This window comes from Tiliqua scincoides, chromosome 3 (assembly GCF_035046505.1).
Source record: "Tiliqua scincoides isolate rTilSci1 chromosome 3, rTilSci1.hap2, whole genome shotgun sequence".
Lineage (NCBI taxonomy): Eukaryota > Metazoa > Chordata > Lepidosauria > Squamata > Scincidae > Tiliqua > Tiliqua scincoides.
The window spans coordinates 10,301,550-10,325,812 of record NC_089823.1 but is presented as its reverse complement, the minus strand read 5'-3'; the positions used below and the strand labels follow the sequence as shown (position 1 = coordinate 10,325,812).

Below are 24,263 nucleotides of genomic sequence, written 5' to 3'. Positions count from 1 at the left end.
CAGTATATTCCACATTAAAGCTCCCATCCTAAATGCATTTTCATAAATAACGTAAATCCTATTGATTTTGACTGTGTTGGTTGGCAGCCTTCAGTCTTGAAAGACTATGGTATAAGCCTAAAGCTCCCAGTATTCCCAAGCGGTCTCCCATCCAAGTACTAACCAGGCCTGACGCTGCTTACCTTCTGAGATCAGACGAGATCAGACATCTGCAGGGTAACAGCTGACTGTGTTAATTTTCAAATATGCATGCTGAGGGTTGTAGCCTCATTCTCACTTCCAATTTATGAGTCAGGAATGTGTTCAGCAATACTTGGGGAGGTGAGCTACTTGTCTGCGAGTTCCATACCCCCTCTGGCACTTCCTCTTTTGAAATGTTGGAATGTATTCAGATCCGACAGAAAATTCTGTTGGGTAGAAGTTTCTCCCCCTCTCTCTTTTGCACATGTGCACGCACACACAAGTACATGTGTCTTAACTTACTGCTTCCAGATTTCCCCATTAAGCAGTCTTGGCCATCCCAACCCACAGAATCATATATTGTGTTGCCCTGTACCCTGCCAGAGTTGATTAGCAACCCATTCTCCAGGGACAAATGGCAGTCTTTCTACAAGTTTCATACTTTGCCCTAAGAACATAAGAACAGCCCTGCTGGATCAGGCCATAGGCCCATCTAGTCCAGCTTCCTGTATCTCAGTGGCCCACCAAATGCCCTCCATATTCCTTTCACCCTTTTCCTCTCCTTGCGCTAACCTACACATTATACTAAATGATTGATGTGGCCTTATTTTTGGCATGGTATTTTTGCTAGTGCGAAAAAAGTAGTCATTGAAAGTCAATGACACGTGTGTCAAAGATGACACACATGTCAAAGATGACACACCACAACATTTTGGGTAACATGAACCTTTGCCTCCGGAGGGTCCTCTGAGCCCAGCAGAGGCCACAGACATCCATCCGTGTATTATTTTTTTCTTCAAATAAATGAATATGTAAAGAATTGCTTCTCTTTTGTTTGGGGGGGGGGAGACACACCAGCAGAGTCAAGTTAGGCATTTTCTGGATTTTTGACATGTTAAGCCCAGGTTTGCCATCATTGGTCTAGGTCGGGGTGGTCAACCTATGGCACATGTGCCATTAATGGCACACAAACCCTTCCAAAATGGCACACACACCAGAGCCAACCTGCCCACCCCACCCCCGTTGACGATTTGGGCAGTCTCTGCATTTGACCATGTGGTTTGGCTCAGTGCAAAGGCTGAGCTAGTGCAGGCTGATTGGCCACTAGTGACCTGTGCACAAGTCATGCTGGAGCACTACCTTCCCGGCCCAGTGTTTGACACAGTGGGGTGGGACAAAGTGTAACAAGTCCAGTAGCCACTGGAGGCAAGTCAGGCTCCAACCCCCCTCAACAGTACAAGGTGTCCCAGCCAAGCTGCAACCAGCAGGGATAGCACCGGTAGAGTGCAGGTAGAGGCAGGTAGAGTGGCACATTCAGGATTCTGTACATAAAAAGTGGCAGATTGCAGGTTGGCCACCCCTAATTTAGGTTGTTGGAATATGCACCAGTGTGGTACTATTGTATCTGTACCAGCAGGGGGCAGTAAAGCTAGCTAGCTAGTGGTAAGGAGACAAGGTGTGTGTGTTTTTTTTTGTCTCTGGTCAAATGCATGCTCACTTTGCATTTGTAGCCCCTGTCACAACTTTGATGTACATCTACATGCTTGATTTATCTCTGTTATATAAAGACATTTACATACATGGATCTGTCAATCTGTATTTATTCATGCATCCTATATACTGTATCAGCGCATAATTCATCCCAACTGGGTGTCAAATGCCCACTTGGCTATATACTGTAGCTGGCCATGGAAATCTTTGCAAGGACTTACTTGACCTACTACAGAATGTATGAGGCCTTGACAGGGAAAACAAGGAGCATAATAAAATGCAGGAGATGAACAGGAGCCAGCGAAGGCATCTGGAAATGGGCTTGGTCATGGTTAGAGCAACAGCTGAGGTTAATAGATAACAATGGCAGTTTTTTGGATTGCTGATTGGAGCCAGGCCACCAAGAGCCTGGAAGGTTCTAGAGGAGGATGTCACAGTAGAGTCTACATTTTTGGAGGTGTTGGCCACCCATGCATTACAGCTAAGAACTCAGCCAGACGCCTGTACAAAATGTTCAGTGTCAACCCTGAAACGTTGGTTTCAGCTCTGTAGCTTTCAACATTATGATCAATGTGTTTTTTTTCTGTTTTTCTGGGCTTCAGTTTCACAAGCATTCAGTTACACAGAAAAATGTGTTACTCAGATGCAACACAAGGCCCATTATCTCCTCACAGGATGATTCATGCCCAACAAGTCAATACTTGGACTGTGACAGTTACCACATGAATATAATCTTAATAATCTGGTGCATGTTACTATTTAATGTAGTGATTCAGTCAAGTTTGTTGACCTGGGGGCTAGAGTCTAGTTTTGTGTGTGACAGCACAATCCTGAGCATGCAGGCTGGGGCAGAATGCACTGCATGGGTGCTTGTCACCACAAAAGTGTCACAATGCACTTTGTGATGGCATAACAGTTGGTCAGGCTGGTGCAAAGGGTTGCACTGGCACAGCAGCAGCGGACCTCCCGTTAGCTGAACGAGGCAAATGCCCCAGGCGCAGCACTCATGAGACTCCAGGACTGTGTAGGAAGCCTTAATGAGGCTCCCAACAGGTTGGAAACTGTGCTTCTGGTTTTCCTGAAGCACAGTTTAAGACTGTGGGGAAGCCTCAGACAGCTTCATCAGTTGGTCCTGGAGTCACACGAGGTTCCGTGTTGGTCCAGGTGAGGGGAGGCAGCTTCACGTGGGGGGTGGCTTCATGGAGCTTTGCCCCAGGGCGCCTCGAGGGGAGGTTCGCTACTGTGGCGCAGGGAACACCATGGAAGCTAAGTGCTGATGCAAGCAAATGCGGGCCCAGTTTGGGGGATCGAGGCCAGGAAAGAGGTTAGGGTTTGGCAGCAGCAGCATTCGCTAACCTACCCCTCCCCAGACCCAACTGCCCTTCTCACTGCCCCATTGCCACCTAGTTCTGCCCATGCCCCACCCTATTTTGCCCACCCCCTGACTTACTGATGCTGAGGAACATCCAGGGATTGCTGTCAGGCCAGCAATGCCACTGGTAGTGGCTCAGTTACTCCTGAAGGCAGGTCCTGTTTGCAACCAACATAAAGCGCCTGCTGGAATGCAAGTTCCAGCAGTGCTGGGTAAGCATAGGATTGGGCCACTTTCTTACTTAAGATGCTTGGATGGCTGGTTCATTGCAGGAAGGGGTGCCTGTTGAAACAAAGCATGCCAAAACTGGAAAAATGGCTTGCACTGAAACCGGAACTAGTTTAAGCCTTAAACTTTAAAAGCGGCCTTCAAAAGGCTTTCTAATAGCCTTAAAACATCACTTCTGGGTTTTGGTGAAAACCAGAAGTAAAGTTTAAAGTCCTCCAAAATGGGGTGAGGAAGGTGGGGGAGGGCATGGATGCCACTGCCCCTGCAGGCATGGTGCCCTGGGGCATTTGCCCCTTCCGACCCCCCAGGTAAGCCTGTGCAGGTGATGACACCAAGCAGATCCCCAGAGAAACTTACAGGCTGCCTGCCTGCCTGCAGCAACAAGAGTGAGTCCTGCTGCTGCTTTTTAAGGTACTGACCTACTTGTTCCAGTCTGGCCCCTCTGGCTTTGCAAACTCCATGGCAGACAGTGAACCAACTGGTGCAATTAGACTTCCCTGACACCAGTTACTTAGCTGTCAGTTGGATACCTTGTGATGGCACACCAGTCCTGCTGGGAGAAGATGGTTGGCCATTCTACTTGTGTTTTTCTTTCAGATGTTTTTTTTTCACTGATACAGTTCAGTGATAGGCCTAAATGGATGCAGTGATTGGCTGTGCCAGCATGGCATTGCCTGAACATGCTTAGGATATGGTGGTCATTGCACTGGCATTGGTGTGGCACCCAAACAGGATTGTGCTGAAAATGAAACCAGTTCAGGTATTCAGGAACAAAAGCCAAACTATTTCAAAGGGACATCAGAGAGGTGGTGACCAGCAAATCCTACTAATGAGTGTGATTGCCACTTTTGGTACGAGACCTGTTCCACGGCCGCAACCTGGCACATAGGAATGTAAAGCTTTTTCTAGTATGGAGACAGAGTGATGGAAAACACTTTGTGTAACTTTTGCATGTCAGGCTGCAGTTAAAAACCAGAGGTGGCTCCCATCGTGTACAAATCTATAGTAGAGATATTCTGTACAGTATATCTATTTTATATTGCGAATGGTATTTCAGTGAGAGTGCGAAAACATCATATTTTATTTAAATATTAAAACATTTATACCCCACTCTGTCAGGGTATACTCTGACAAGATATACCCCACTCAGTTCCAAGGGTGGCTAATATAAATCAATAAAACATATGAAATCATCGTTTAAAACAATGGTTCCCAAACTGTGGGTCAGGACCCACTGGTGGGTTGTAACCTGATTTTTTGTGGCTCTCCAAAGGGTGACAGAAAGATCAAAAACTAATTGCCTCAAGCTCTGAAGCTATTCAAAAATCGGATACAGTAGCTGCTAACTGCCCTGCAAGGAGCTGAGTTCCTGCAGTTTGCAAGCTTGTGTAAATATAGATAATGTTTATGGGTCTTTCTTTCTGGTTATTATTACTTATAAATAAACAAATAAATAAACAATATTTCTTTCTGTATCTCCTTTTTTCTCCTTTAAAAAGTCTGGTAAACCTAGGTGGGTCCTGTTAAAAAGTCTGGTAAACCTAGGTGAGTATCATTTTAAAAAGTGGGTCCTGGTGCTAAAAGGTTTGAGAACCACAGGTTTAAAACACTAAAGGGGGGGCATGGTTTGCAGCCAACCCCAAACTCTGAACTAAAATCAACAGTTAAAAGCTTTCTGGATTTGTTTGCAATGATTCCCTCATCCCATGTGCCATCATCCCATGGGGCACAGAGCATGGGGAAGTTAAGTTACCCAGCGCATGTTTCGTTGAAACAGATGGGAGATTGCGCAGCTTCTGTTCATTTTAATGGAGCTCATGCTGGAGAGGCTGCTAATGGGTTATGTTTTTATGTTAATTAGCGGATGAGGAGGTGTCACTTTGCACCTCAGGCATCCACATGTCTTGGGTGGCCTTGTTGCAAAGGTGCTGAAGCAGCAGGGCTAGGGAAAAAGCTGGCAAAGCTATTAAGGAATATTATAAACATGGAAAGACACATTTCTTTGTGTACTTAAACAAAAAAGGGCCTATTTTTCTATTTATTGCAAATCTCAGCCTTTATTTTTCAGGATCTCCTCTAAATCCAGTTTAACTCTTTCCAGGATTGAAGAGCTCAGTGTAATTGGTAGGAGGTCTGGCTTGGAGCTGATGACTTCATTTCACACAGTATACTTGGGAGGTCAGGCTTGTGCATCAGGACCACATTCAGCGCACAGAACTGCCATTTCCACAAGAATAGACAGTGAACCATTCTGGTTTCTCACAACCTGGTTGGTCTTTTCTAGGGAAACCTGCTTGTGTGCCTCACCCTGAAGAAAGGTTAATAGCTGAGAGTCCAAGCCTATGCTTGTCTACTCAGGAGTGAGTCCCAGCATAGTCAGTGGGGCTTACTCCCAGGAAAGTGTGGATAGGACTGTAGCCTTGGAGCCCAATCCTATGCTTGTCTACTCAGGAGTCAGTCCCAGCATAGTCAGTGGGGCTTACTCCCAGGAAAGTGTTGATAGAACTGTAGACTTGGAGCCCAATCCCATGCTTGTCTACTCAGGAGTCAGTCCCAGCATAGTCAGTGGGGCTTACTCCCAGGAAAGTGTGGATAGAACTGTAGCCTTGGAGCCCAATCCTATGCTTGTCTACTCAGGAGTCAGTCCCAGCATAGTCAATGGGGCTTACTCCCAGGAAAGTGTGGACAGGATCATAGCCAATTCTATGTACACTTTCCTGGGAGTAAGCCCTATTGACTGTAAAGGGACTGACTTCTGAGTAGACCTGCATAGGCTGGGGCTCCAAGTCAGTCAGGACTTTTGGCGGGAAAACTCTGAGGCGATTCCCCTCACAGCCCAGCGACCGTTACAAGCTCGGTGGCGGCGGTGACATCACCGCTAGTGGGGAAGAGCGCGAGCGCAGGGAGAGAATGAGGTGGAGATCACGTGTGCAGTCTTTTGGCGGGAAAACTGAGGCGACTTCCCTCATACAGCTCAGTTGTCCTTACAAGCTCGCCTCGAAGAAGCGGTGACGGTGACGTCACCGCCGCCAGGCAAGAGCGCGAGCGCAGGGGAAGAGACTGCGCTTGAAGGTCACGTGGCCACCCCGAGCTTAGCAACCGTCACGGCCTCCTTGCTTGTGACGTGACAGCCGAAGGGGCGGGGTTAGCTATCAGGCCGCTGATGGAACGTCACGTGGCAAGGGCGGGAGGGGGCGTGGCCATGCGGTGAGGAGGAAAGAGGGAAAGAAGCACCCGGAGGCCGGTCCTCGTCACGTGATGCTGGCGGGGCGGAGCTGAGCGGCGGCCATTTTGCTTGCGGTGACCAGCTGTGTGAGGAGGGAGAGGCGCTGGCGGGGGTGGCCGAGTGGCGGCAGCGGGAGGAGGGGCGGCGCGAGGGGAAGGGCCCCTTCCGGGTGACAGGCCCGGCCTTTGCGGAGGGCGGAGCGGAGCCGGGGACTGGGCAGCGCCGGGCCCAGCGGGGACGTCCCTCCTTCCCTCCCTCTCAGCTTCGCCAGGCAGGCTCGACGGAGCGTCGGCGGCAGCAGCAGCCCCTGGGAGTCTGGCGCGATGTCCGGGCAGAGCCTCACCGACCGCATCACGGCGGCGCAGCACAGCGTGACCGGCTCGGCGGTCTCCAAGACGGTCTGCAAGGCCACCACGCACGAAGTGATGGGCCCCAAGAAGAAGCACCTGGACTGTGAGTGAAGCCCTCGCCCCCACGCCCTGGAGGCCTCTGGAGGGTCTGCCTCCTAGACACTTACCTGGGAGTAAGTCCCACTGAACTGCATGGGGCTTACTTCTGAGCGTGGAGGTGTGGTGAGGCAGAGCCATCACACTTCGCTACTTCTAAGTACACATGCATAGCATTGGGCTGGGGGTTGCTTCTGGTGTAAAGCAGCCCCTCTTTGCCTTCAGAGCGGGTTATGGCTGCAGAGTTTTTACCTCAGTGACCAGGCCTCTGAAGAAACCTGCAGCCCAATCCTAGGTATGTCTAAACAGGACATCTGGTGGGTGTGGAGGCAGGTGAGACAGAGCCACTCTATGGTAGCTCTTCGAAAAGCAGCACTGCCACCATGGCACTCACACGGTGGCAGTGGTGCTTTTCAAAGGGCTACCATAGGGAGACTCTGCCTCACCTGCCCCACACCTGCCACACATCCTTTCTTCTGAGTGGATGTGCCTACAGCATAGCATTGGGCTGGGGGTTGCTTCTGCCTCACCTGCCCCTGCCACGCCACACCTTGGGTGCCAGGTTCACGGCCAGGCTCCTTGCATGGCTTGATAGTGCTTGGCCGCCTCACATGCTGGCGGTGCTGCTTTTCAAAGGGCTTCGGTAGGGAGGCTCTGCCTCACCTGCCCTGCACCCACCATACATCCTTTCTTCTGAGTGGACATGCCTGCAGTGTAGCATTGTTGCTTCTGGTGTAAAGCGGCCCCTCCTTGCCTTCAGAGCCGGTCAAGGCTGCAGAGCTTTAACCCCAGTGGCCAGGCCCCTGAAGAAACCCACAGCCCAATCCTAGGTATGTCCACTCAGAAGTAAGGACTTTGGGTGGGGAGGCATGTAAGGCAGAGCCTTCCTACCACAGCCCTTTGAAAAGCAGCACCACCACCATGTGCTACCCCCTGCACATCCCTGCTCAGAAATAAGACTCATGGAGTTCAGTAGGACTTACTCCCGGGTAAGCGTGTATAAGATTGCAACATCAGTGTTTGACCCCCCCCTTTCCAGGAACACCTCTTATCATACTTCCCTTCCTTCATCTTCTTGAGCCCCCTCAGATTCTGAGAGTTAGGACAGACAAAAGAAAATATTTTGTTACCCAGTGTGTTAGTCTGTGGAACTCCTTGCCACAGGATGTGATGATGGCATCTGGTGTGAATGCCTTTAAAAGGGAATTGGACAAATTTCTGGAGGAAAAAGTCCCTCACAGGTTACAAGCCATGATGTGTATGTGCAAACTCCTGATTTTAGAAGCAGGCAGTCTCAGAATGCCAGATGCAAGGGAGGGCACCAGGTTGTAGGTCTCTGGTTGTCTTGTGTGCTCCCTGGGGCATTTGGTGGGCCACTGTGAGATACAGGAAGCTTGTTCATTGCATTCAGTCTGATGGACCTTGAACTGATCAGCAGGGTTGCTTCAGAACGAAAGTCTGGTTTTTAATCTTTCATGATAACTTTCTTCAGACTTGTGTCTCCTTGTCCTGCCTCTCTTATATTCTTTCTCTTTAAAGGAAAAGGAAAAAAAACACCTTTTTTTCTTTTCCTGCTGGTCACCACCTCATTGACTTTCCCTGATTCCCTTCAGTTCACCAGTAGTAGGGATTTTGTAGTTGGTTGGTCTGTCTTTTAAAGAATTGATTAGTGAAGTGTAAGTAAGTTGGCATATTGAAAACTCAAAAGTGTTGTCTTTTAGACGTATTGAAGATTGATAAAAGGGTTTATTTGGTAAAAGTCACCACTTGAGATATATAGTTGCGTTCTTTGTATACTCTCCCTAGAGAAAGGCTTTATTAATCTACTAGTCAAGGCAATTAAAGGGTGCAGCCCTATTACCCTTTGGCAGCATGTCTCAAAGTGGTATCATATTGTCCATTGCTGCTTCTTCCTGAATTTTGCTTTCACTGTTGGACATGCTGCATATTTTCTCTGACACTGGTGCAGCCCACCAATACCTTTCTTATTTAAAGCAATGGTTTCCAAACTTTTTAGCATTGGGACCCACCTAAAAAATTTTTTTTATCAACCACTCAAACCTCAGTGGCTGTAAAGATTATTTGGCCATAGTGTGCCCTGCCAAGTAGCAGATTGTTTAACCTTGATGCACAGTCTAATTGTCAGTTTCATGATCCACCAAAAATTGGGTCAGGACCAACTGTTGGGCCATGTACTCACAGTTTGGGAGTGTGAATTCACACTGTACTAAAGGAAGGCCACTCTTTTCTACTTGAGGCTCAAACCTGCCCATAGTAACACATTGTGAATAAAATAAATAAATCTCTGTATATCTTTAATTTGAACCTGCCATTTCTGCTGTTTCAGGCTTTCTTTCTTCATTTTATTATTTAATTGTGAAGTGAATAGTAAGTAATAGAAGGAATGAGTAGATGACTTTTGTCCCTCACAATCTTCAAGAAATAAAAGGAGACTCCAGCAGTAGCCAAAAGGAAAGACATTGGAATGAATATGGACAGTTACTTTCTCCCTCATAATGAGAGCCACCACTTTAAAGGGTGTCTTTTCAGTTATCAGGGGTTATTCTAACCCTAAACTATAGCTGAGAACAGCGTACTTCCCCCCCCCCTTTCCAGTACTTGGCTACTCATTTTTGGGAAATTTGGTTAAGCTAGGGGGAATAGGTTTATTTAAAATATTTATATCCCACTTTTTCTCCCATGAAAATGGAATGCCCAAGGTGGCAACAACAAATATTAAAATACAATAACAGGGGAAAGTCAAAATAGCTAAAAAAAACAGCAGACTAATAAGTAATAAAAGTACTTAAAAACTAGCAAAGTAATAAAAGTCTCAACAGATGATTAAAACATAGCAACCCAGTTTACAATAACTGAATAGTAACTAAAACCACAAAAAGGACTAGGGGATGCTAAATAGAAAAAGTAAAGTCTTCCCCCCCATCTTAAAAGCTGGGGTGCTGAACAGGTAACACTGTGTGGAATCTTTTTCAAGAGTGGGCCAACTACCACCAGCTTTTAACATTTCTTGACAGCAAGACATGAATTTAGTGCCTTACCTTTCCACTCGGCCAGCTCTTCCTGGGCAGATCTAACAAGCCTAGCTGGGCAGAGTTCTAGTGGCCATGTTGTTGGTCTTGCTCTGCAGACGATCCTGTTCACATTCTCAGTTGCAGGGCCTCAGAGGAATTTTATCAGGGGGTACAAAGTTTCCTTTGGGCCCCTTCCCAAAAGGGGAGGGGGGAATGGGGGCAGGCAGTACAGGGGGCAAAATAGTGCAGGGGGAGGGTGCTGACATCTAGAATAGTCTTTGGAGTCCAGGTCTGCCACTGCTTCTTGTTGCATAGCCCATGTCTACCAGACCACTGGCACTGGCAGCTAGATAAAGCAATATGGAAACCAAACACACACTTTTAAGTCTCTCTAAAATCTTTGAAATATAGAAAATCCATTGCAGAAAATTAGCATTTTCATATTTAGGTTCACACTAGAATGGACAATGTGCTGTGTGCACCAAAATGAATTTTACAGCAGCTGTAGCCCTGCAGGTGGATTCCTGAACACTTATACACTCCTGCATGGCAAGTGGATCTACACATCAAAGAGCTACTGTAGCAGGTCAGTTTCTTCCCAGATTTGACACTATGTTAAGGAGGATTAGGAATGCATTCCTAGGCCCAGTGCGTATGACTTGTAGCATCAGTTACCACTGCTTGCCCTTGGTCGTGCCCCCAGCATCATGTGCAGGCAGCAAGTTCAGGTGAGATAGGAAAATGTAAGATCCCAGGAACTTTCTGTGCCAACTCCTTTGACTCCTGGGCCCCCTTTCTGACCCTGGGCCAGGGAACAAATTGCCCCCTTTACCCCTCTCTCCAAGGTCCTGCTCAGTTGCACAAGCTGAAAAGAATCTTTAGTAACTAGAAAGTGATCTGTTTGTCACAAAGAGGTGATCTTAATCTTTACACCCATGTCACATGCTCAGCCACATGCTCAGCAGTAAGTGTAAAAGCATAGGGCAACAATCAGCCAAGACAGGAACATGGTTACCATGGTGGCCTTGAAAACCCGAGCCACTCCCACCCTAAAGACATGAACGTGGACGTCCCTCAGAACCAATATCTGGGCACTCCAAGATGCAGCATAGTGTAGTGCAGGGCAGTCCAGCTATGCAGCTGGGGGGGGGCACGATCGTTGCATGATCCTTGACTGGTCAATATGGACTGACCTAGAGTTGGCAGCGATGTGATGACACCACCAATTACTTCTGTGATCTGAGCCTATCAAAGTCATTCGGCAGGCTCAAAGTGGAGGCAGGTGCGGTGGGGCATTTCTCTCTCCCTGCTGCACTGTTCTGGCTTCTATTTCTCCAAATGAGAAGCTGAAACAGCATGGTGGGGAGACCAAAAAGCTGCCAGTATGACCTGCGCCACTCCAGCTGATAAGCGTGAAGGTACTATGCAGTGCCTAAGCGGGGTGGCCATGCAGCACTGGACTGGGGGGAATGGGAGGGCTAGATGCTATATGAGGACCACCAGAACCCACAGTGGATCACAGTGGTGTGGGTTCTGGACTTAGACCTGGAATATCTAAGTTCAAGTTCCCTCTTACAAAGCTTAGATGACGTTGGGTCATTTGCTGTCCCTCAGCCTCATCTGCTTCACAGGGTTGTTGTGAGGGGAAAAGGAGGGAAGGAACCATGTATACCATCTTGAGCTCCGTGGAGGAATGATAGTATAAAAATGCGAAAAATAAGGCCACACTTGAGTCCATGCTGGGGCAGCTCAGGCGGAGAGACTGTTGAGCAGGAAGGCAGCTAGTACACCAAGAGAATCTTGCTTCCGTCTAACCCAGGGGTGTCAAACTCATTTCATTTAGTGTGCCGAATAGCATTCATGGTGCCTGCTGAGAGCTGGAAGTGACATCATTAAACAGGAGATGATGTCAGTAAGCAAATGGTCAGGGTTTAGTTTTTTGTTCTCAAGTAGGAAGTCATTATTTGCAAATGACAGAAAATATGTAAATCTTGATTGTGCAGTATTTTTAAGATATGGGAGATCATGGTCATATTTTCAGTAGTGCTGCTTCTATTGAGGTGTCACTTTATATCTAAAGTGGTGCTCAGCCAAGGCATCGCTTCACAGAAGTGCTGCTGCTGAAAGAGTGGCTCTGAGAGAGTCCAGTTATAATGGGGGCCAGATAAAGAGCTTCCCAGGGCTGCATCTGGCCTGTGGGCCTTATGTTTGACACCCTAGATCTAACCTAGGTATTCAGCATCACACAAAGAGGGACAATGTAACCAGAGCACTGTTGGACAGGGCAGTTTGTAATGGGTATAATATCGCAATCAGCTTATCGTGATCCCGCCTTCCTGCCCCTGCAGTTGTGGCTGCTGTAGCACCTGAAACCTGGCAGGCAAATCTAGGAGAGACCATCCTGTTCTGCCTCATCCAGCAGGTTTCCATGATGTAGACCAGGTTACTTTGTCCAAGGCAAAGTCTTGGATCAGGCGGATCCTATCCTTTACTGCCTGCATTCTTGATACCTTTCAGGCTACAAGGTTCATTGCCAGGATCGCTAATGACCTGCCAGCTGGAGAAACGGGCAGAAGGAGGGATGGTCCCTTTGTGACTAATGGATAATTTATAAATCATACACTCCACTCTTCAGTATTTCTATTCCTGAGGTAGTTGACACTGCTGTTTTCTGGTTTTCTTTGGAATTGCCTTCTGGAGGGCATGGATAACTTTGGGCTCAGCATCCTTTTATAGGTAAACAACTCCAAAAACTAAGGCAGTGGTTCCCAAACTGTGGGTTGCAACCCACTGGTTCACATTGGATGACAAGCTGCTTTTTGGTGGGCCACAAAGGCCCGGGCCTCACTGCTGGCGGCTGCTCTTGTTACCGCCTCAAATCTCTGCTTGGCTGTCTTTGGCCTGTTTGGGCTTTGTCACATTGTGTTTTTGTTTTTTCAGCTGGTGCAAGACCTGGGGACTCACTGCCAGCTGCTGCTCTCATTAACAGGAACTTCAAATCTTTACTGATACTCATCTTAGTAGGAATTACTATTGCCATAAATCCCTTTTAAGCAATCTCCATTTTCGTAAGGGAACATGTCTTATTTTACTACATCAGCTCTGGAGAACATCACTGATTGACTTGTTTCAACACCAGTTCTGGGGACGAGAGGAGCATCAGCCAGTGGTGAGTCCCAGGCCGCACACTGGCTGCAACATGTGAGTTGTGATAGTTGTGGTAAAAATTGGTGCTTAGAAGCTTGGAAAGCACTGAGTTAAGGTATACTTGTAGAGCTGGTGTATCTTTTCTGTCGCACTTTTCTGAGGCTCAGTATTAAGCAGCAGTTCATATTAGATAATTTCCCTCACCCCATGTATAGATTTGCAGAAATCTCTTTGCCTGCTGCCTTATCTGTGCATTGCATACGGTATATGTGCAAGTTTGAGTCTACTGTTCTGTATCTCTGCACCTCCACCTCTGAAAGAGTCTTCTAATTTGTTAGTGGCTAGAAGCCTGTTCTTTCTGCTGTATCCACTTTGAAGGCCTAGAAGTTTCAAACTTCTCCTTTGCTCATCTTACTGCTTTCTCTTGCAATGTGGAATGTTTTAACGTACTGTTTGGGGACTATATGAGCCACAAGTATTTGGACACACAGCAATAAATTCTTGAAGCACTGTTTGCCTGCGCATTAGTGCACATCCATGTGGTGGGTTGGTGCAGGCAAGTGACTGTCAACTGAATCCATCACTCTGAGGATCCTTGCTGTCAAGAAGACTAACAAGATGGCAGACTGGTTTGAAGCCCACTCTGAGGAGTTGACACCAGTAATTGAGGAAAAGAGGAGAGCTCTAGCAGCATACAAAGCCTGTCCCAGTGAGTGCAACCTGCAGGTTCTCTGAGCTGCTCGCAGCAAAGTCCAGCAGACTGCCAGGAGATGTGCTAACGACTACTGGCTCCAACTCTGTTCCCAGATACAGATAGCAGCTGACATGGGCAACATAAAGGGGATGTATGATGGTATCAAGCTGGCCCTAGGTCCAACACAGAAGAAAACTGCCCCTCTGAAGTCTGCCACAGATGAGGTCATCCAGGATCGGGCATAGCAGATGGAAAGCTGGGTGCAGCACTACTCTGAGCTGTATTCCTGAGAAAATGCAGTAACCGAGGAAGCACTGAACAACATTGAGTGCCTGCCTGTGTTGGAGGAGCTGGACAGTGAACCAACCCTAGCAGAACTTCACGTGGCCCTGGACTCCCTTGCCTCTGGCAAGGCACCTGGAAAAGACAGCATCCTTGCTGAAGTTGTAAAGTGCTGCAAATAGATCATCGCTACTGAGCTGCATGAAATCCTCTGCCTCTGCATGAAATCTTCTGCTGCAGGACATGAGGGATGCAAACATCATCATGCTGTACAAGAACAAAGGCGACAGGGTGACTGCAATAACTACTGCAGCATCTCTCTCCTTAGTGTTGTAGGAAAGCCGTTTGCCCGAGTTGCACTGAAGAGGCTCCAGGTACTTGCAGAGAGCATCTATCCAGAATCGCAGTGCGGATTCCGAGCCAACAGGTCCACCACCGATATGGTATTCTCCCTTAGACAGCTGCAGGAGAAATGCAGAGAATGACAGCCACTCTTTATAGCCTTCATAGATCTCATGAAGGCTTTCGACTTGGTCAGCAGGGACGGCCTCTTCAAGATTCTCCCCAAGATTGGATGTCCACCCAGGCTCCTCAGCATCATCAGGTCTTTCCATGAGGACATGAAGGGCACTGTATGTAACAAACATTGCCCTTGGGGTAGGGAAGGACCAGGGGAGACACCAACCCAGCCAGGACTCAACCCCCCTCCACCACCCTCAAGAGCAATGCTTATTTATTTTTTGCTTACTCCAAGCCAGGTCCCAATATCATACATGCCCTGGTCAATTACTGCACCAAATGTTTTACATAAAAGATTTTTATTAAACTTAAGGGAGTTCAATTGCTCCATAAAAACATTTTCATATGCAACACAATAGCTTTAAAAACAAGAAATCTTAAAGAGGCTAAAACTATACTTACAAATCTCAGTATTGCTTCCACTATCAAGCTATAAGCTTCCTTCCCCCTGCACTCTCCTTTCCAGGCACCCAACCCCAGGTTTTATTCCTTAGTTGTTAATATCCTACACCTGACCCAGCCCATCTTAAAGGGGAAGGGACTTGCCCCACCCCGTGACACGCCCCTCCCAAGTTGGAAGAGATTCCAGCCAAAACTGGAACTATTCCAACCCACGGAATGAGATCCACATTAAAATTAAAACCATAAACATTTCACTATCCTGTAAGATACAGTGCCTGCACTATGCCTATACTAGGACTGTCAATCATCTTGTGGACCCCATCTCCGTGACAATGAATCGGCCACAGAATTTAAAACTCCCCGAATATGGGAGATAGAAAATGAATAATCTTGTAAAATCAGTGACCATCTTAAAATCCTTTGGTTAGTAGACATACGCTCCAAACTCTGAAGGGGACTATGATCACTCTGGATTTGAAAATGGGTGCCTAAAAGAAAATGGCGTAACTTCATTACTGCCCAAACTACAGCTAATGTTTCCTTTTCCACAATGGAATATGCTTGTTCACGCTTCAGCAATTTACGAGAAAGAAAAACAATAGGCTTAAGTTGACCTTGATGATCATACTGGGCCAAAATTGCACCCAGCCCACAAGAACTTGCATCCGTCTGTAAAATAAAAGGCTGTGAATAGTCTGGTGCAGTTAAAATAGGTGCCCTAGCCAAACACTGCTTGAGAGTATCAAAAGCTATCTGACAAGCTAGAGTCCACTTAAGTTTTTCAGGAGCATTCTTTCTTGTTAAATTTGTAAGTGGAGCAGCAATCTGGCTATAATTCTGTACAAATCGCCTATAATAACCCGACAAGCCCAAAAATGCTAACAAATTTTTCTTAGTTTTTGGAGGTTCCCAGTCTAATACACTCTTAACTTTAGCCTGCAATGGTTGAATTTGTCCTCTCCCTACTCGAAACCCCAAAAAATCTACATATGACTTAGCAAACTGACACTTGGATAACTTAACCATAAGCCCCACCTGCTGGAGTTTTGTGAGGACCAAATCTAAATGTTTCAAATGTTCCTCCCAGGAATTTGAAAATATACAAATATCATCCAAATAAGCAATTGCAAAAGTACTAAATTCACACAAAACTAAATTCATCAACCTTTGAAATGTCGCTGGAGAATTTGCAAGTCCAAAAGGCAAAACTTTAAACTGGAATTGTCCAAATGGTGTAGAGAAAGCAGTTTTACATTTACTATCTTGTGCTAGTGGTACTTGCCAAAACCCTTTAGATAAGTCCAGGCAAGAAATATACTGAGCTCCACTAACTTGGTCCAAAAGATCATCCACTCTTGGTAAGGGATGAGCATCAAATGTTGTTATCTTATTAATTGGACGGAAATCAACACAGATTCTAAACTGTGGATCTCCATTCTCATCCAACCCCTTCTTGCCAACCACTACTGGGACACTAGACCATGGACTACCTGCAGGCTCAATAACATCTAATTCCAACATCTCCTGTATTTCTTTTTCTAAAATCTGCTTTAATTTCCCAGAAAAAGGACGACACTTAGTCTGAATAGGAGCACTATGACCAGTATGAATAGAATGTTCAACAAGAGTGGTTCTGCCTGGTTTGTTATTAAAAACAACAGAATGTTCCTGTAAAACTTCTCGTAACTGGACTTGTTGATTCCATGTCACATCCTCAGGCAACTCCATTGTTTCCACCCCATCTGGTTCCTTAGTCTCTGCAAGAAGATCTCTATCAATCCTGTCCTCCTCCTCCTCCAATCTTAAAGTTAAGACAGAAACAACATGTTCATAATAAGGTTTTAACCTATTAACATGGAGAACTTTTGGTTTCTTATGTCCCTCCACTGGCACAATCAAACAATTAACATTAGACAAGCATTTTTTAACAATATATGGACCCTCCCATTTGCCCTGCAGTTTATCTTGACGATCCGGTTTTAACACCAAAACCTTAGATCCTGGTACAAATGAACGTATACGACATTTTGCATCATAACGTTCTTTCTGAGAGGCACGTGCCCCCATCAAATTCTTTTCAGCACATTCCCTCACAGTTTTTATTGTTGACTGAAGAGTTGTCAAATAGTCCTTCACTGGAACCGGCATATGCTGAAGCTTACCCTGCCAATGTTCTTTAAGTAAATCCAAGGGTGTCCTCAATGAGCGTCCAAAAACAAGCTGATTAGGACTAAAGGCCAGTGATTCCTGAGGTGCTTCCCTAAATGCAGAAAGTAAAAGTGGAAGCCCCAGGTCCCAATCTGCCCCATGATCAGCAACATAAGAGCGTAACATTTGAGTCAAGGTCTGAATTGCTCTTTCAGCTACCCCATTCCCACGCTGATTATATGCTGCTACAGGAAGATGTTGCATACCTGATATCTCTGCCATTTTTTGTATTAATTTACTCACAAATTGAGGTCCCTGATCTGAAATCAGTGTGCGAGGCACTCCTAACCGTGCTGAAAAATCAAGAAGTACCTTTGCTACTACTGGAGCAGTAATGGATGATAATGCAAATCCTTCCACATACCTTGAAAAATGGTCAAGAATCAAAAGAATATAACGTTTCCCAGTCTTAGTTGGACTCAAAGGCCCGAGAATATCTAAAGCAATTGTTTCAAAAGGTGCTGAGGGAAATGGATAATATTGCAATGGAGCCCTAGTTTCATCAGTTGGTATTCCTCGAAATTGGCAAGTTTGACATACTTTACATTTCTGCTGAACATCTCGCCAAATTCCAGGCCAATAAAATCGCTCAGATAATCTAGCCAAAGTCCTCTTAGCTGCCAAATGCGCTCCCCATGTGGATGCATGTGCAGTATTCAGGAGGAGTTCCCTAAAAGCAGTAGGCACAACAAGTTGTCTGGCAGGTTTCCATTCAGAAGAATGACCTTTACGCACATAGACCCGATAAAGGAGGCCTTGTTTCCAAAAAAAACCTTCACTCATTTCTGCCATATCTTCTTCTCTTGATACTGCTTTCTCTCTACAACTTGCCAATGACAAATCAGATTGTACCAATTCCCTAAACTCACGTTGAGCAACTTCACTCTCCAATGCCATAGTCCATGCCTCTCGCAATTGTTGTTGTTCTTGATCTTCCAACTCCTCTACCCTTTCTGCACTCATAGACAATGCTGCCCTTGCACCCTCCACATTATTACTTCCATCCTGACATATAGCCTGTGCACGGGTAATAGCTAAAATTTGCGTAGTATGACAAAGGACATCAGCCCCTAAAATCAAAGGTGGTACGGGCTCAGGATGTATTATAACTGGAACTTGAGCCTCAAAATCTCGAAACTTAATATGAATTTTTGCAACTTCAAAATAACGTGTTGAGGTTGCATATGACCTAGCACCCATACAAACATCTTTACAAATCATATCTTCTGTAATCAAGGTCCTAGATACACATGACACATCAGCTCCAGAATCTAAAACAGCACGGACCTTCATACGTCCATGAAACAACTCCACATCCTCTTCCCTTTGCTCAGATGCCCATTTTCTTTGTTCAGGAGTAATCCACTCATCTGGTCTAATCTCTCTCCTTCCTTCAGGTTTTCTCAAAAAAATTGTGTTGACTCTCACTGAACACTGTGCCACTGTCCCCAAGGCCTCTTGAACACCCACCTCTGTGTTCTCAACAGAACTCATCCTTCCTGCCACTACTCCTGACTCAGCAACCACCTCCCGCTGATGACTTGTAACTACCCTTGGCACAACATCTTTATTTGAATTTTGAGACTGTCCATTTGCCAATGCAGTTACCGTAGAGCCTCCCAAACCTGTAAGAGTAGATACTTCCTCATGAACATCTTGTAAGGCTTTGGCCACACCCTCCTGTTCCCTAATTTCTGTAAGAGCAGCCACATCCTCCACTAATGGATGCTTAATATATCGAACCTGTGGGCGACCACCCTTAGCATCCCCTCTTGCCTTATACTGCTCACAATCCCTTTTTACATGGCCAGGTTCCTTACAAAAAAAACAAGTAATATGGGATGCAGTATCTACTAATGGAAGTCTCCCTCTTTCCTTAGACTGTCCAAGCCCTTTACAAACAGTACGACTTGACTCACGAGGAGCTGACAGTTCCTGAGAAACTGCCTGCACTTCCCGCTGTTCTCTATGTGAGCCTATATCATACTGTCTCTTCTCCCACCCACGATCAAACCGTGGTCGTTGTTCTGGGACTCGACGCAGATTAAAATCTCCTGGTCTCCTTGCAAGTATAGCATCTCCCAGATCTGCAGCTTTCTGGGGTGAATCCGGCTTCTGATCCTCTATCATAGCTGTAAGATCTACTGAGAGTAAAGAATAAAATTGTTCTTTAAGAACCACATTCCTTAACTGCTGCAGGGTCGTAACTTTTTCTGCCTGCAGCCATAAATCTAATCTGTGTTCAAGCTGAGATATAACCTCTACTAATGAATCTCCAGGCTGTCTCTTGAACTGACGAAACCTCCTACACAGACCTTCAGAAGTAAGGGCTAGTCTGCGAGTAAGAGCATCCTTAAATTGTTGGTAAGTAGCTTCCTCTGATAAAGATGCCAAAATGTTCACAGCCACTTTATCTTGAACCAAAGGAGTAAGAAACTTTAAATATTTACTTTGTTCCACTCTGTTCTGTCTCATAGCTCTTTCAAACAAACACAAATAGTCCAAAATATCCACATTAGATGCCCATCTTGGTAGAGTACGTGGATCAATCTGTGGTTCTTTCTCCATTTCTAACCGACGCTGGTACTCTCTCTCTTTTTTACGATCTCTTCTATCTTCCTCAAAAAATTGACGCTGGTCCTGTAACATCTGAGTCTGTACTTGCAGGAGCTGATACATTAAACTCAACTCCCCCTTCATAGACCCAGCAACCTCAGAAGCACTTCCGTCATTGGAGGTATCAGGCAAAACTTTGTGCTTAACTTTTAGGCGAGCTCCAAAGTCCCGAGCCCCTCCTACAGCACCATCATATCTATCACTGTCTTCTTCCATCTCCTTTAAATTATCCAGATCTCCAGAATACTTAGGAAGTGACATTGTTACTCCTACAGACTGCTCCTGAAGAAAATGAAACTTCAAACGCTCCGTCTTGGGAGTAGGGAAACTCTGCAACAACTCCAATTCAGCAGCTGAAAATTATACTGCTCCCAGAAGTAACTTAGCAGCTCCTTTCCCTAAGCTATTTTCCTGTTGCATTCCTCACTCCACAAAACAAAAAACAGCTACTGCAATTGCATATTAATCAGTGCAAATTGACCAAGGACCATGTATCATTGGTTAGCACCACCCAGTTCTATTCCAAGTGACCAGCACCACTATTCCTTCTGTTAGGTACAGGTGTGCATCACCAAACACCGTGACTCACCACACCCACCTAACAATTCACCACTGGAGGTACCCACCACTAATTACCATGCCAGACACTTAGTAGAGTCCACTACTATTTACCATGTCAGGCACTTAAGAACCCTGGCTGCCACCATGTAACAAACATTGCCCTTGGGGTAGGGAAGGACCAGGGGAGACACCAACCCAGCCAGGACTCAACCCCCCTCCACCACCCTCAAGAGCAATGCTTATTTATTTTTTGCTTACTCCAAGCCAGGTCCCAATATCATACATGCCCTGGTCAATTACTGCACCAAATGTTTTACATAAAAGATTTTTATTAAACTTAAGGGAGTTCAATTGCTCCATAAAAACATTTTCATATGCAACACAATAGCTTTAAAAACAAGAAATCTTAAAGAGGCTAAAACTATACTTACAAATCTCAGTATTGCTTCCACTATCAAGCTATAAGCTTCCTTCCCCCTGCACTCTCCTTTCCAGGCACCCAACCCCAGGTTTTATTCCTTAGTTGTTAATATCCTACACCTGACCCAGCCCATCTTAAAGGGGAAGGGACTTGCCCCACCCCGTGACACTGTAGTCTTTGATGGCTCCACATCAGACCCCTTTGATGTCTGAAGTGGAGTGAAGCAGGGCTGTGTTCTCGCGCCGACCTTGTTTGGAATTTTCTTTGCTGTCCTGCTGAAGCATGCCTTTGGAACTGCAACAGAAGGCATCTATCTCCAGACCAGATCAGATGGAAAGCTCTCCAATCTCTCCAGATTGAAAGTCCAGCTGAAATGTCTGCGTGACTTCTTCTTTGCTGATGATGCAGCTGTCACCACTCACTCTGCCAAAGATCTCCAGCAGCTCATGATTCGTTTTAGCAAGGCCTGCCAAGACTTTGGACTGACAATCAGCCTGAAGAAAACACAGGTCATGGTTCAGGATGTGGACTCACCTCCCTGCATTACAATCTCTGCATACGAACTGGAGGTTGTCCATGACTTTGTGTACCTTGGCTCAATGATCTCTGACACTTTTTCTCTCGATACCGAGCTAAACAAACGCATCGGTAAAGCAGCTACCACGTTTTCCAGACTCACAAAGAGAGTCTGGTCCAACAAGAAGCTGACAGAACATACCAAGATCCAGGTCTACCAAGCTTGCGTCTTGAGTACACTTCTGTACTGCAGTGAGTCATGGACTCTGCTCACAACAGGAGAGGAAACTGAATGCTTTCCACATGCGCTGCCTCTGATGCATCCTTGGTATCACCTGGCAGGACAAAGTTCCAAACAACACGGTCCTGGAACGAGCCGGAATCCCCAGCATGTATGCACTGCTGAAACAGATGCCTGCATTGACTTGGTCATGTCGTGAGAATGGGCGATGGCTGGATCCCAAAGGGTCTCCTCTATGGAGAACTTGTGCAGGGAAAGTGCCCTACAGGTGGATCACAGCTGCGATTCAAGGACATCTGCAGGAGGGATCTGAAGGCCTTAGGACTGCACCTCAACAGATGGGAAACCTTGGCCTCTGAGTGTCCTGCTGGGAGGCAGGCTGTGCAGCATGGCCTCTCCCAGCTTGAAGAGACACTTGCCCAACAGACTGAGGCAAAGAGGCAAAGAAGGAAGGCCCATAGCCAGGGAGACAGACCAGGGACACACTACACTTGCTCCCAGTGTGGAAGGGATTGTCACTCCCGTATCGGCCTTTTCAGCCACACTAGATGCTGTTCCAGAACCACCATTCAGAGCACGATACCATAGTCTTTCGAGACTGAAGGTTGCCAACATATTGGTGTATGTTCCATGTCTGAGAAGTATTGATTTGTAGCATTTCTAAAGAGGGTTACTTTCAAACATCCTGTTTGTGTTCCTTTCCTATATTCATTTTATTAAATTAACTACAGCTACTATTTCAGCATGCATACTTTTGTCTCCCCACTAAAAGCATGATTTTGTTCTGGTTGACCGTGGATAGAATATATTTGAAGAACCCTACACTGCAAGTAACCTGCCAGTTTGCATAGTGAAAATAATTTTTAAAGGCTTTTGCCTCTCCATGTGCATGTCAGATCATGAATAAGGCTTAAATGGGTTGCATGTGATCTTATTGTTAGGAAGCTCTTAATAGTATGATATTATTGGCCACAACTCTTTAATGAATGTCTTTGGGCAGTGTCAGAGGAAGTAACTTCCAATTCTGTGGTACATGACCAAGATGGTGTGTATTTTATGTGTTTAATAAAATTGCTTTCAAAGTATAGAATCTCACACTGGATACAGATCTTAGCATTCTGGGGACTTTAATCCAGGGGGGAGCACTTCTGGATCTCAAGTTGAAGAAGAAAGCTCCGATATGTGTTGTACCTAGTGAAGGACTAGTGACTGTGCAGAGTCTGCTTTTTTCTGTGGTTAATATTCCCTACATAAGCATACTTGTTTTGTAAGAAATATAGTCCCAAACTCTTTAATCTTTCTTACCTCAGTTTCCCTTTAATACTGTACTCAGTTTCTTGCCAAAGTTCCAAATGGTCTGAAAATCTGTCTAAAATACTTATAAAAGTGCTTGTGTGCAAACATTCTGGTTTGCAATATTGAGAATTCCTTGGCATAGTGGTTTGAATATTTATAATAGACACAGCTGTGATTATAGTTCACATTAAAGGCTAGTAATTTAGCCTAAGAGTTTCGGGGGAAAACCTGCCTTACTCGTATGACTCTTGTGTCCTTCAGCTTAGCAACACTTTCGTATGAATCAGAATTGCAGAGGTATGAGATGTGATGAACCTTTCCTGTCCAAGAAGGAAACATCCTTATCTGCTTGGAAGATTGGTTTGTTGAAGCCAAAGAAGGTTCATGCTGATTTTCTCTATCACTAAGCCTATGAAGCATTCAGGGTCTGGATGAGAATTTTTACTAGTGTGGTTTAACTAGTTGTCCTCCACTACTGAATTATGTTGGGAACAAATTGAGTGAGGGACAGGAGGTCTGGTCTAGAGGGTAGAGCCTCCCTTTGCATGAAGATAACATCTGAAGGTCGCCAGTTCAAGGTCACCCGCTCCGTGAACGGCGAGACCTTGAAGCAGCTGACAAGCCTAGCTGAGTTATGCAGAGTTATTCCACCTGCTCTTTGGCCGCTGTCAGCCTGTGTGGGAGGACAATGGAGGCCAGAATGTGATACCAGTTCATAAAAGATCCATCTGAAATGTTGTGGGTCTTGAAAGACAGAACCTTCTTCAATTGTAAAAATCCCTATAGGAATTTAGTATAGCCTGCCTATGTAAACCGCCTTGAATTAAAGTCTGAGGAGAAATCTGACGACCAAGAAAGGCGGTATATAAATACCATTATTATTATTATTATTATTATTATTATTATTATTATTATTATTATTATTATTATTATTATGTGTTTGACAAAGCCTCTTCAGCTAATTGAGAACTCAGATCCTAAGCTTTGAAAAAATACAGTCTGTAACATTTTCACTGGGAAGGTTGGTCATGTCTGATACCACAAGGGCAGTGTTGTTGTCCTCAGTAATGTGTGGCTTTACTAAGAATATTATTTGCACTGGGGGCTTTAATAATAATAATAATAATAATAATAATAAATAAACTTTATTTATACCGCACCCCTCTCCCCAAAGAGACCCAGCTCATGAATATTATGTAATTGTACCCTGCTTGTGGTACGGTGTGTTTAATTGTATGTAGAATGATGCATAGAGGATTGGTAAGTAAATCTGGCATCCAACTGGAATTTGAATGTAGATGACGCTTCCGTTTGCTTCCAACTCTTTTTCTAAACTGTTTTCCTGCCACTAAAAAGTAGGGTTAAAAATAACTTTATTTAATGCA

General features: G+C 45.5%; 1 protein-coding gene across 5 annotated transcripts in view; it reads left to right on the top strand.

The window, feature by feature from the left end:
* The first annotated feature begins 6,636 nt into the window (after positions 1–6,636).
* Positions 6,637–24,263, top strand: part of PICALM (phosphatidylinositol binding clathrin assembly protein) — a 107,327-nt gene continuing 89,700 nt past the window's right edge. For 4 of the 5 annotated variants that reach the window (XM_066622519.1, XM_066622518.1, XM_066622517.1 and 1 more), the window contains exon 1: positions 6,637–6,950. In XM_066622519.1, the coding sequence (XP_066478616.1) occupies positions 6,821–6,950 (130 nt within the window). In that variant the 5' untranslated portion in view covers positions 6,637–6,820. The remainder of the gene's footprint in view (positions 6,951–24,263) is intronic. The other variant, XM_066622520.1, reaches the window with a different exon arrangement.